At 35.2% G+C, this 12,923-nt stretch overlaps 1 protein-coding gene across 1 annotated transcript; it reads left to right on the forward strand.

The window, feature by feature from the left end:
* Positions 1-515: 515 nt before the first annotated feature.
* On the forward strand, positions 516-11,921 carry C7H11orf58 (chromosome 7 C11orf58 homolog). The gene is made up of 5 exons (XM_058546048.1): positions 516-706; positions 5,572-5,655; positions 8,320-8,380; positions 10,004-10,113; positions 10,872-11,921. Exons 1-5 carry the CDS (start codon positions 644-646, stop codon positions 11,100-11,102), a joined length of 549 nt encoding a protein of 182 aa, XP_058402031.1. The 5' UTR covers positions 516-643; the 3' UTR covers positions 11,103-11,921.
* Positions 11,922-12,923: the final 1,002 nt, after the last annotated feature.

A 12,923-nucleotide genomic window follows, 5' to 3' on the forward strand; every position in this document is an offset into this window, starting at 1 on the left:
AATATTCATCAGAATCTTCTAGAAAGCAGCGCTGCCGGTCATCTAAAATTCCCCTATGAGCAATAGAGACCACCATGGTGGAAAGGTAGAAGCCATTTTTTTTTTTTAGTTTTTGTCTTGAGGGGGAAGCACTTGCGAGGATTCAATAAGCCTCAGACATTACATTTAAACCTAGGTGCTTAACCATGACAGGTGCACTTGTCTATGGGGCAGCGTCTCACAGACAAACGCGGAAACTCAGTCTTAAACCACTCTCTGTGGCGACGAAGCTCGAATTTAACGCTCACCGCCATACCCATCCGCGGAAAGCTCCCTCCACCAGCCGAAGAAGGCGGAGCCTCAGGGGGCACTCCCGCCACACAGCGCGAGCTGCGCCGCTGGGCTTCCTGGGAATTCTAGTTTTAGTCATCCATCCATCTCTTTTGTTCAGGCCCGTCTGGAGTGAGCCAGGAAACTACAACTCCCAGAGTGCTCCGGAGTGGCGAGCATCCGCAGCGGTGACGACTGTGGCGGAGAAGGCCCGGAGGCCCTCTGCCTTTTGGAGTGGCGCTGTTTGGGCTGGTGGTAGATTGCTGGCTGCTGGCGCCGCGGATTAGGAGAACTACGAGTGGGTTCGGCATTTCCTATCGGGGTCCCCGCAACGATGAGCGCTGCCAGGGAGTCACATCCGCACGGGGTGAAGCGTTCGGCCTCCCCAGACGACGATGTAAATAACAATGGCGGAGTGGATGAGGGTTGAGGCCTACTAAAGGTTGCGGTAGGCCCGGAAGGGTGGATGAAAAAGGGAAAGCGACTGGGGTGGCCCGAAGGGAGAGGGCCGAGGGGGAGGATCCAGAAGAAAGGGAGTGTCTCCGTTCCTTCATTAGGGTCGGAAGGTTTGAAGAGGCCTACACGCTAAGAACCAGAGACCTCCGTAAGGGGGCTTGGGGTGGGGGGAGGGGATCGAGGAGGGAAATCCTGAATGGTCGGGAAGTGAAAGGGCTTAGTCAAGGGATCATATTTGTCTATTTGGGTGCTGATGAAGCTTTTTTGTCGGGCCTTTCTACTCAGGATAGAGACAGCAGGATCCCTCTGTTTTAGGCTTAAATGCGCCTGTGACAATGTCAAGGTGTTCGTGCCAATTTGGACGAATTTTCCAGCCGGAATTATTTTTGTAGTGTACTGTTAAGAGTAAACCGAGAACAATATTGAAGGGAAAAATTGTACCGGGGGAGTACTTTGGTACTGGCGCAGGGTGGTGAGGTCTAAGCCGTTGAGACCTAGAAGCCCATTTTGATGTCAAGTACCTCCCTTCCCTCTCCTCCCTCCAAAGTTTGTCAGTTTAAATAGCAAACCATTCATTCTTTAAAATAATCCGTTAAATATTTACTGCCATGTCAGGTGTTGGGAATTCAAAGATGAATAAGTGTGGTGCTTATCTTAGCCTTTTTGTATATTTGTCCTCGCTCCTAGCGCAATGTCATGGAGACTGCAGTAACCAGTAAATGTAAAACTAGGTCCTTCAGACAATGGATAACTGCCTGGGAACGTTGATGGGGAAATTTTGGTGAGGGGTCATGGAGAGGTCATCTTTAAGGGAGATGAAGGGACGATGTCTAGCTTTCTTTCAGTTATTGTTGAAAGCACTATCAATTTCTGAACGTGTAGAGTTCTTTATTTTCTATAGTGCAGTTCAGTACCTTTCGTAATACTTTGTTAACCGTGAAAGACTCACTGAAACGAGTGCATCAGTTGTAGCAAATGAGATGATGTTAAGACCCACCCTTTTTGGGTGAGTGGCGGGGTTAGGTCCGGAATGGTAAGGCTCTTGAAGGAAATTGATTTTAGCTTTGCAGAAAGATTAGTAATCAGTAAAGGTTTGAGGATGAATGGTTATATAGTGAGATTTATTCATGCCCTCTGTTCCTCCCTACAACTGGCTTTTAGATCTTTTCATGTTAATATGGTAATCCAGTACTTGTCAGGAATTGATCTAGGCTTTTGAGTAACCTGGGTGCCATTTTAAAAGCTGTTAACGTTGTTTTCTGCCTGGTATTTAACTGTGATTTGATTGCTAGAATGTCAGGCACCTGTTTTGGTAGACGCAGAGAAATAGTCCTTTTAGCTTGGCGGAAAACTCTTGGTGATATTAGGTAATTTAACAGAAAGTTAAAGAGATTAAGTAATTCTCTAAGCTTCTGATGGAATCAGTTTAAGCTAGATGAACTTGAAGACCTTTTCCAATCCTATAAGCATTCTCTTTGAAGGACAAGGTTATAGTTGCAATTCAAGATTAGGGCCTAGGACCTTCACACACTACCTAAAAATAATTATGTTGCTAATTTTATATTGTAGTACAATACAGTAACCTGTTCCTTGATAGTGCTTTTTTTGTCACTTTCTTTCATAGGAATTTTATAAGTACTTGTTTTTAAAATATTTTGAAAATAATATAATACAAAAATTTTACATTTTTCAAATATACATCCAAATTGTAGAAAGTCAACTAATTATAATATGTAGTTAATCATCAGTTTCTAATGAACATCCGTTGCATGTAAAAGATAATTGAAGTTTTCTTTGCCAGCTGACCTCACATGTTAAATGGGGGTAACAAAACATGTTAAAAGATATTACAGAATCCAACTCTGGTAAAATGTTGACAATGTTAGAAGTAAATTCTAAGCATTACCACAGTATGTATTGAAGAGGAGGAAAATTTATTGCAGTTCTATAATAAAGGGTATTAAGGATGAAGACAACTTAAAAATGGTTTCATTGGACTGGAGAAATGAAAGCTATCTTTTAGGGAGTAGGAGGAGTGGGGAGGTTAATTTTAGTAACTGGTGGAAAACCTCTAAGAATGTATCAGGCACCCATGTACTTTTCAGAATGTAGCTCTTGAGCAAGATACTTGCTGTTGTATGCTAAGGTCTTTGAAAGGAAGAACCAGAAGGACCTCATGATTGAAAAAAATATTAGGATTCTAAATTGTAAATGAAAGGTTACTTATGTAAAGACATTGAAGACATTTGCAATTTTATAGAGAGTTTGGGAAAGTTTTGGGTTTTAGACAATTGTTTTTAATTTAATTCTATATATTTTTATAACTATAGTTCATAAACTACTTTCACATACTCCGTCTCATTTGATCATGTACAGTATGATGTGGAAAAAGCAGAGGACTTAAGGGCAGAGGATCCAAGCAAGTCGCTTAGCCTCTTTGCCTCAGTGTCCTTATTTATTAAATGGACTCTTGAGAGAATCTAAGTGAAAAGTGATTTGTGAGTTGTAAAACACTATGTAATTCTTAGATGTTATTATTCTTAAGACAGTCTTTTAAAGAAGCATCTCTATGTACATAAGGAGTTAAAACTAAGAAGTTAAATGCTAGGTCCAGGCTCACAGAGAGCAAGTGATTTAGTGAGAATCAGAACTTAAGCTTCACTAGTACTTCAATTTTTATTTTTTTAACTATATTGAGGCAGAAATAGTTAGGAACTAACTGGTCTTTGAAAAGATATGAGCTATCAGATGGAAAGAAGTAAGAGATTTGGAACTTAGGTAGCCAAAATCAAGAAAGCATATAAGCCCCTCACCAAAAGGAATTTAGAAGCACCATAAGTGGATGTCCATTGTGGTACAAATATTTAACTCTCATATGTCCAGGAGAAATGGTTGTCATTGTTTCTTTTATAGTAGTCTTTTACAGTTAATTTTCAACAGTAAGAATAAAGGGATAGTGAAAAAACAACTTTATTAGAAATTTTAATATGAGTTTAACCATAGCAAACCAAATTTCTGTTTGACATTTTCCTGACATATATACCCAAAATGATTAGCATCCTCTGAATACAGCTAACTGCTCATCAGTTGTCATGTGTGAAACTGGAACATATAATTTCAGATTTCAAATCTATTTGTAATAGATTTTAGCTTTATTTCTAGTTCTTGCATTTGCATCGTCAAAATAAAATACTTGAAGAATTTTTTGAAACCTTTGCTCATAATTTTGTGTTGAAAAAGGACGTTGTCTCTGCTCCATAATTGCAAAACATTTTCATTTTTAGATTATAAACGCTATTACAATGATCAATCCAATGAATGTTTTCGTTTCTGCACTCATTGTGGTCACCTTTGTATACATACCTATCTTCAGCATTTGTCCACTTACAAACCATATCAAGTAAATTTTGGTGTGCAAATAGCATAAAAGATTAAATGAAACAGTCACATCTTTTCAGAAAAACAGGATGCTCCAGGCTCTTATTGCAAAATATTGCAAGATGAAGTCCTTCCTGTTGAATGACTCTCTAGATGAGAGTATCATATTTCTTTTTTGTCCTTTTTTATTTTCTTTCTCTCATTGATTCCTGGTTTGAAGAAAAGTTATCTAGTATTTCATCATCCAAAGACCCATAGTCTAAGATTTTTGCGTATACAATTAATCTTGCCATCATCATTAGTTTAGAGTACACTACCTGTTATTGTGCATTCATCTTCTTATTCGTCTTAATAATTGTGAAATGCTTTCTGTCAGTTCAATTTTTTACCTAGTTGCCATTACGGATAGAAATGAAAAATTCTGAATTCTCCACTGTGTCCAAAGAAAGCTAGAAGCATACAACAGAGAGGTGATGTCTTGAAAGATGATGCAATACTTTGGACACCATGATGAGAAAACTCTTCTACCATTTTTCTAGTTTCTTATTTTAGTCATTTTTAGCATAGTTGGGAATAATTGATGAATTATAATGAAAAAAGTCTTGCATTTCTTTGAGGATGTAGGGAATTATAATGAAGTAATTCTTACATTTGTTTCAAGATGTAGGGAAAAATATGATCACTAGAATTTAATATTCTTAGATTTATAGAAAAGTTCAACAGACCCATTTGATAATTACAAGATAGAATGAGTTTTATTCTATTCTTTTTTTAAAAATTAAGTAAATTTTGTCTTTCTTTGGAAGACCTCTAAGAAAGAATAAAAGTTATGACATTGATCCTTACAAACAACTAGAACAGCTCAAAAAAGAAAGCGAAAAACTAAAATTGGGTCCAGTAGACTGATGTTATACTGTCCTTTTGAATATCTTTAAAGCCAGAGTTTTTAACAGCTAACAACTGGCAGCCTTTTGGGTTCAAAGTACTAGATGCTCTAGGGCCCTGCAAGGCTCCAGGGCAATAGGTCTCAACGTGTGGTCCCCCACATCAACAGCATCAGCATCGCTTAGGAATTTGTTAGAAATGAAATCCTCGAGAGCCACCCCAAACATATTGAACCTGAAACTCTTGGGGTGGAGCCCAGCGCAGCGGTCGGTGTTTTAACAAGCCCTCCATGTGATTCTGATAGATGGAAACTTGAGAACCAGAGCTCTGGCTGCAAAAGAATCAAAGGATTCTGCCTTGAGGTAACAGAAAAAGTGTTTTAATTCAAATAGGATGCATATACTTAACTTCCTAAGTAAGGATGAGCCCTGTTTATTGTTAAACTGACAGGAAAAAAACCTTGGGATTTACTGGTAGACTTTAAATTTTTTACTTTTTATTATTTTTCAAAAAAAAAAAAAAATTGGCTAATTTCTTTTCCAGCTTGGATCTAGCAATTGGGAGGCAGCAGACTTAGGTAATGAAGAAAGAAAACAAAAGTTCTTGAGACTGATGGGCGCTGGAAAGGTGAGCATCAGACAGTACACATTTTTGTTTTTTCTGTGAAGATAATGCCTTTTGTGTATGTTAAGTGAGAAGGACTGAATACACTTGGATCCCATTTTCCTGTTCTGTATGATTACTTTAGGCTTTAAGAAATATAGTCAACCTAACCGAGCACTTGAAATTTATACTATTTCTGAGCCACTTTTGGGATTCTGAGTACCTCTGAGCAGTAAGGTTTCAAGACTAGATAGAGAAAAAATTTGATTTCAGGAGACTCCTATGGAAGGAAGAAGATGTGAAAGTTTATTATTTGCCATCTGTTAGCTTGATAATTTGATACAAGGTATTTCTGGGCAGACCATTGGGTAGGTCTTTCATATTTTATAGCTCCTTCCAGTCCTTGAAATAGTAGCCAAGGGAATAGCCTTTATCAAAAACCTAATTTTAAAAATGTTCAATATATTTTAAAATCCCTTTCAGTTTGACTAACATAATAGAAGATATAAAATATAGGTACCAGGAAAACATCACCTATTGGAAAAAATTCTTCTTGTTCCTAGCGCTTCATTTTTACATGCAAATACAGTGGTCTCTAGACATTTATTTTTTGCAAGCAAGTAAATTTATTTTCCTAACTTTGTCCCAGTAGTTTTCCTACAAACCTAATGTGGAAGAAATAGGAAAACTTTCTTCTCTTTTAAGCTCCTTAAAATGAAATTCTGCTCTTTGTTTTTTGTTATTCATATGAGAATGCATTCATGCATTTTACCAAGAATGATTGACTACTACATGCTAGGCACTGTACTAGGTGCCTTGGAGTCACATAGATCAATAATGCATGTTTGGAGCTATCATGTAATGGAGGAAACCAGATAATGACAATATAGGAATTATAATTGCTATGAAAGAGCTATGCACATAGTGCTGTGGAATCAGCAGACAAGGGTAGCTGACTCTGGCTTAGCACAAGAAAGCTTCCCAGAAATAGAATTGATCTGAATCTGAAAGGATGAGTTAGCCAGACTAGAACAGTGAGGTTGAGGGTAGGGAGAGATCATGGAAAACGTTAAGACCTATACAAAGGAAGTATTTCTATAGCTCAATCGAAATTTCCCAATAATTTGCAATTTATCATAGAAAGTAGTCTGAAGTTTCTCTTGGTTCATGCAAATAAAAGATTTGCTAAGGATATATAAAGTAAGTAATAGTTTAGGGAATGTGCTTAACCTAGTAGAATGAAAACTCTTAAGTACTTAGGGAAGAACACCCCAACATAAAATGTATGAAATTTAGCTACCAATAGTCAGTTATATCTCAGTACAACGGGGGGGAAAAAAGAACAGATTGAACAACAACAAAAAAAGAAATTTGGCTACCAGGCCGGCTCCGTGGCTTAGTGGTTAAGTGCGTGCGCTCCGTTGCTGGCGGCCCGGGTTCGGATCCCGGGCGCGCACCGACGCACCGCTTCTCCTGCCATGCTGAGGTTGCGTCCCACATACAGCAACTAGAAGGATGTGCAGCTATGACATACAACAATCTACTGGGGCTTTGGGGGGAAAATAAATAAATAAATAAAATCTTTAGAAATTTGGCTACCAATAAATGGGCTGGCTAGTCAACATAGGTTAAATTCTTTGTAATACTATCATCCTGAAATAACTTGATGCCATTATATATATTCAGATCTTGTTAATAAGGTGTCTTCTGCAATCTAAAGCAGCAGCATATTGAATCAGTGATTTGCTTATGTGTTAATAGCCTGTAAGGCAATAAGCATTAATGCTTGAAGCTTTTCAGTAGTATCATCTTTGGGTATAGAGAATGTATCTGTCATCATTTCAAAGTAGGAAGATTTGTTATTTACTGTATCTTCACAGATGATTGGTTAAGATTGCTTTGCAAAGTCATATTTAATCTCACCTTCACTCTGTTTTAGTGAACAGTTTATTTCTTTACCTTATGTAACTGAATATGAACCACAAAGAGTGGATTGGAACTAATAAATTGAAAGTAATTATGTAGCCTGATCAATTGGTAACTGAATCAGATTTATTTTTTTCTTTTATAGAACTTGGTTTTTTAAATTCTATTCTTTTTTACAGTTTGAGCTTGGGTGTTCATTGTAGTCAAATAGTCACGAGCTAGCTATTTGATTGTGTTATGTTGTAAATAGTAATTATTTTCATTTTTTTATATTAAAGATCTATCACTTTGTTCGTGTGACTATTGTTTCATTTTTATCTAGCTAAATAATCTCATTTTCTTTCTCTCCATGAGATATGTCTGACGCATCAGAAACAGAAGGTGGGAAAGTTAAAGCAACTCATTTCACTGGCCTTTTAAGAAAGAAAATGTTTAGATTGACTCAATTTTCTAGTTATCTATCCATCCATTTAAAATTCCAACTTGATTTCTACATACTCTTTACCCCCTTACTCTGCTCTGTTTGTTTCAATGGCACTTACTACCTTCTAACATACTATAATTTACTTATTGATTTTTTTTCCCCCTCCACATAGCTGCCTTTGCTAGAATGTAAGTTCCATAAAGACAGGGATCTTAATTTAGTCCTTTTTCTTCACTGTATGCCAGAAGCCTACAATAGTGTTAGGCACATAATAGACACTCAATAACTGTATTAAATTAGTGGTCTCAAATTCTAATACATTTTCTGCCTTCTTATAGAAAGAACATACTGGTCGTCTTGTCATAGGAGATCACAAATCAACATCTCACTTCCGAACAGGTAAGAAAGTAAAATATAATTAAAGTGGAGGTGCTAAATTTGGAATATGAAATATTTGTACGTATTTTGGGATATTCTAACTTCTGTGTATAATTGTTAATGATTAAAATATTAGAATTGGAAATGTATATATATGTAAACATGTTACATATATCTTGTAACAATTAGTATATACTTTAATTTTTAAAAGATTTGAGAGTATACATCAATATTCTGCCGAGACACTGACCTTTTCCTGTCTTCATTTTTACTGAGTCACAACATACATTTTAATTGTAGTGAGGTTTTATGCCTCATCTTCCCAACTGTAGTATGTGTAGAATTTATATCTTTTTTTGTCTTATAACATAGTTTGCTAAGTAATTTATAGTTGGCATATTATACTGGTTTTTAGTTTATTCATTAAGTTTTGCTTTGAAATCTTCGAAGAATGTAAACTCATTGCAAAGCCTGAATAAATTAACTTTTTCTTTTAATTTTGGGGAAAAAAGCTTATTAAAACTGGAAGTGAATTTGAATTTAGATTTGAGTTCAGGCTGCTGAAAAGTGAAGTTTTCTCCTATTGAAAATTGGCATTATTAATAACACGGCATAATAACATAGATATATTTTAACAAAACTTTTAATTAAATTACTTAACTTCATACTGACCTAGAATATGTAGCACATTTTAGAAATTAATAGGTCTTTTATTTGTCTGGTGTTAAGCAGTTATTTCAAATGGATTTGCATTGCTACAAAATCAAAAAGAGTCTCTGAGCTCTGCAGAATGGAAATATATTTAACTGCTGCATTTACTTTTTTAAGCTGGGGGCATTATGAGTAAAAATAATGCAAAGCATCACCATTTGTGATTAAAAAGTGAAATTTCTCATATTTACAAATTAAAATGTCATGCACAGAAAGCTGCGATGATATTGGTACTATTCTAGTTCTTGAGAGGTAAGTTCATAGGTGATTGTTTAGTATTCTGCTTCATAACTTACATTTGACAGAATATATAAAAAATGTATATCAAATGTGTGATAAAATAAGTAGGTTTATGTTGCGTCAATAAACTGATATGCAAATAAAGGTATAAAGGAGAGGTATTACAAAGTCATTATATTTAGCTATTCTCTGAACAGAATTGCATGCTTTTTCATTATTTCTATTCAAAGACGGACAGAAGCTTTTGTTTCTTGGAGGTTTTTTTGTATGTGACTAGGAGAAAACTTCTATTTTCTGGAGAACAGTTTATTAGACTATAAATAAGCTAAAACAAATAATGCCCAAAGTTATCGGTAATTAATATTTACAATATCTGAACTTGAGGGAGTTCTGAGACTCTTGTGTCTAGTTTGAATTAACACACAACAATATAAGTTCTTCATCTTTTATAAACACTTTTGTAGTCCAAAGGGTTGGTTACTAAAGAAGTAATCTTAAATACATCCTTCAATTATTTTATGTCTGTTAGGTAACTACCTATGGTATAGAAACCCATCCACAAAATTCATTGTAAAATTAGTCACAGAGAAATCAGCCCTGAATATAATAGCATCTGTATTATGGGTTTTTTTGTGTAATCAAATATTTTTATTAATTTGACTGAAACATAACCAAAGTACACTGGACATGCAGGGGAAGAAGACAAGAAAATTAATGAAGAACTGGAGTCTCAATATCAGCAAAGTATGGACAGTAAATTATCAGGAAGATATCGACGACATTGTGGACTTGGCTTCAGTGAGGTAGTAATTCATATATTTTCATTAAATGGGAAGATGATCAATTTCCAATTTGATGTAATTTATATGTGTTACATTTCTCTAGCAATCAAGAATCCTATGTAGAAAGCTTTCTTTATACAGTTACTTAAAGTATTTTTATATGCCCAACTAGGTCTTTGTAGATAATGAGAAGAGATATTTTTGAGAGTTTTATAAATATGTTTTCTGATACAAGCTTAATGTAAATTCTGCTTAGATATTCATTAGGGCACATCTTAAATAGGCATGAACAACATACTCACGACTTAGATGAAATATTTCATGTAAAGACTAGTTTAGGAGAGTTCTCAGTTGTTTCCTAAGTCATCTCTTTTCTTATAACTAGTGGTTAATTACTCTCAAGTATTGTAATATGCAAAACATCAGTAACTGTTTTCCACATTTCCATGGGTCAATGGTTAACTTGCCTTATTTACTTAAAAAAATATTGTTTCTTGCAGGAAGATATAATTGTTTTCAAACTAGGGGGAGAGGGCACAGGTGAGTGGTCTTCAGAGCCTTTAAAATCCTATTCAAGTCCCAGTGTATAAAACACATGAAGATGCCTGCGTTCTCAGCCCTTCCCTTCGCAGCCTCTGATCATAATACAGTCTTAAAACTGTTGATTTAATGGCTAGAGAGTGGGCCGTTTTAAGACTGTGACAAAAATTAGGGTCTTTCCCAGTTTTTGTACTGGATAATTGTATTTATTTTAAGAGCCTGGTGATTGATGTTTCCAGGTAGAAGATCATGATGGAGAGGGTGATGTAGCTGGAGATGATGATGATGATGATGATTCACCTGATCCTGAAAGTCCAGATGACTCTGAGAGTGATTCGGAGTCAGAGAAAGAAGAATCTGCTGAAGAACTCCAGGCTGCTGAGCACCCTGATGAAGTGGAGGATCCCAAGAACAAAAAAGATGCAAAAAGCAACTATAAAATGATGTTTGTTAAATCTAGTGGTTCATAACTCCCAAACACTTAGTCTTTGTATTAAAAGTAAGCCTTATTGTTATAATGCACAGTGGAGGACTGCTTCTAGAGCACAGACCTTTGTATTATAATTTTTAAAAAGGCCCTTTTAAATAATTACAAAGAGTGTTTGCTTTCAGATGCCATGGGTTACACTTTTATGGGCATGACTATAACCATTTTTGTAAAGAGTAAGAGTTGTATAAAATAAGAAATAAATACAGTACTCAATTTCCTTTCATATTAGCATCATCAAACCTCTAATCTCACCTTTTTACCCCTTTAAATACAGTTATGGGGGAGATACTATTTTTTGTTCATAGTAGCTGTTTCATCTTTTTTTGTTCCTTCATATTTTTCTCTTATAAAAAGTTTATCTGATACTGTGATGAAAAATATTCTTTTATTATACTTTGTTATAGTAGAACTATTCATCATGGGTATTCTGCTGCCGATAACAGTCTAAATTAATGTTGGCAAAAGATTTAGGTACATAGTTTACTCATACTGATTCAGCTCTACTCTTTTGGACCAAAGCAACATGAGAGCAAATACTTTTCACACCTGTTAGGATGGAGTTGAAACTTGCATACAATTGGAATGTTATGATCCCAAGCAGTCTTTATATCATTTGAATTACATTGTATCTTAGATTTTTGATAAAATTTGGCCAGTTTTTACAGAAGAAATTATTTCTTTGATCATTTGGTCCTATCTATTTAGAAATATGTAAAACTGGATTTTTTTTTTAAGGTAATATGTGACCAAAGTTAATTTTCTTCCGAAGGCCTAAATAAAGAGAAAGCAGTTTCCCGTATTTGGTTGTGATACCTTTATCCTCATTATCTAAAAATGAAGAGTAGGCTTATTGAACAAGATACCTTTCTCATCTTCATATCTAAAAATGAGGAGTAGGCTTATTGAACAAGAAGCTGAAACAAATTCTTCATTTTATCCCAATGCTGTTATCTTGATTATGTAATTACTAAAGAGTAGTATTGCTTTCTGATTTTATTGCTGCTTCTGTTGGAGTGAGATGAGAATCCTCTGACTGCTGTTATATGGTTGATTTGTACAGCAGATTAACACAAACTGCATTATGGCCTAGTCAATGAGCTTTCAGTAATTGGGTCCAAAATCTTAATGTTCTAAGTAACATGTTCAAAGGCTTGAGTCAAACCTGTTTGTTTGCTGAACTGTTATACATCTAGATACTTAAGTATGCATTTGATGTGTTGGATTTTTAATTATTCCTATGTCATTTTGAAATTTAGAATGTGTTAGAGGAGTGTAGCAACTAGAACAGGTGATTTCTGGTCTATGCAGTCCATCTTGAAATATTTTTCGTATATCAAACCCCAAATGTTTGTTTTTAAATTTTTTCTTATTTCTCACATTGTTTTATAATAGGTGCTACCCTATATGGTAAAATACTGAGTCAATGGGTAGTAGACAGGATGTATGATATTTAACAAATACTTGGTTTAAACAAGTTTGACTTTATTCAACAAATTTCAGTTTGGCCACTGATTTTCAAGTATCTAGTCTGTAGGGTTGCTTATTACAACTAACTTAAGTAGGAAGTGAAGACTAAATTAATTATGTTTAAGAATGGAAGAGAGAGAGACCAGAATTATGTTTTAAAAAATTTTCATCAATTTATTGTTTAAATATGCTGGGTTGTTTATAAGTCTTGGTTCTTATATGTAAATAGAAGAGCCTTCTAAAATGACTAACTACAGTGGTAGACCTTTTTTCTTCATCTCCAAATAGAGAAATTCTCGTTCCAATTAATTCATATATTATTGGACATTAACAT

The sequence above is a fragment of the Diceros bicornis genome, chromosome 7 (assembly GCF_020826845.1).
Source record: "Diceros bicornis minor isolate mBicDic1 chromosome 7, mDicBic1.mat.cur, whole genome shotgun sequence".
Taxonomy (NCBI): domain Eukaryota; kingdom Metazoa; phylum Chordata; class Mammalia; order Perissodactyla; family Rhinocerotidae; genus Diceros; species Diceros bicornis.

Bases quoted from the DNA above. Each gene is read 5' to 3' on its own strand.
- C7H11orf58 (XM_058546048.1), top strand. From the start codon at position 644: ATGAGCGCTGCCAGGGAGTCACATCCGCACGGGGTGAAGCGTTCGGCC. The intron at 5,656-8,319 runs GTGAGCATCAGA...GCCTTCTTATAG, and splicing joins GACTGATGGGCGCTGGAAAG to AAAGAACATACTGGTCGTCT. The intron at 10,114-10,871 runs GTAGTAATTCAT...TGATGTTTCCAG, and splicing joins GTGGACTTGGCTTCAGTGAG to GTAGAAGATCATGATGGAGA.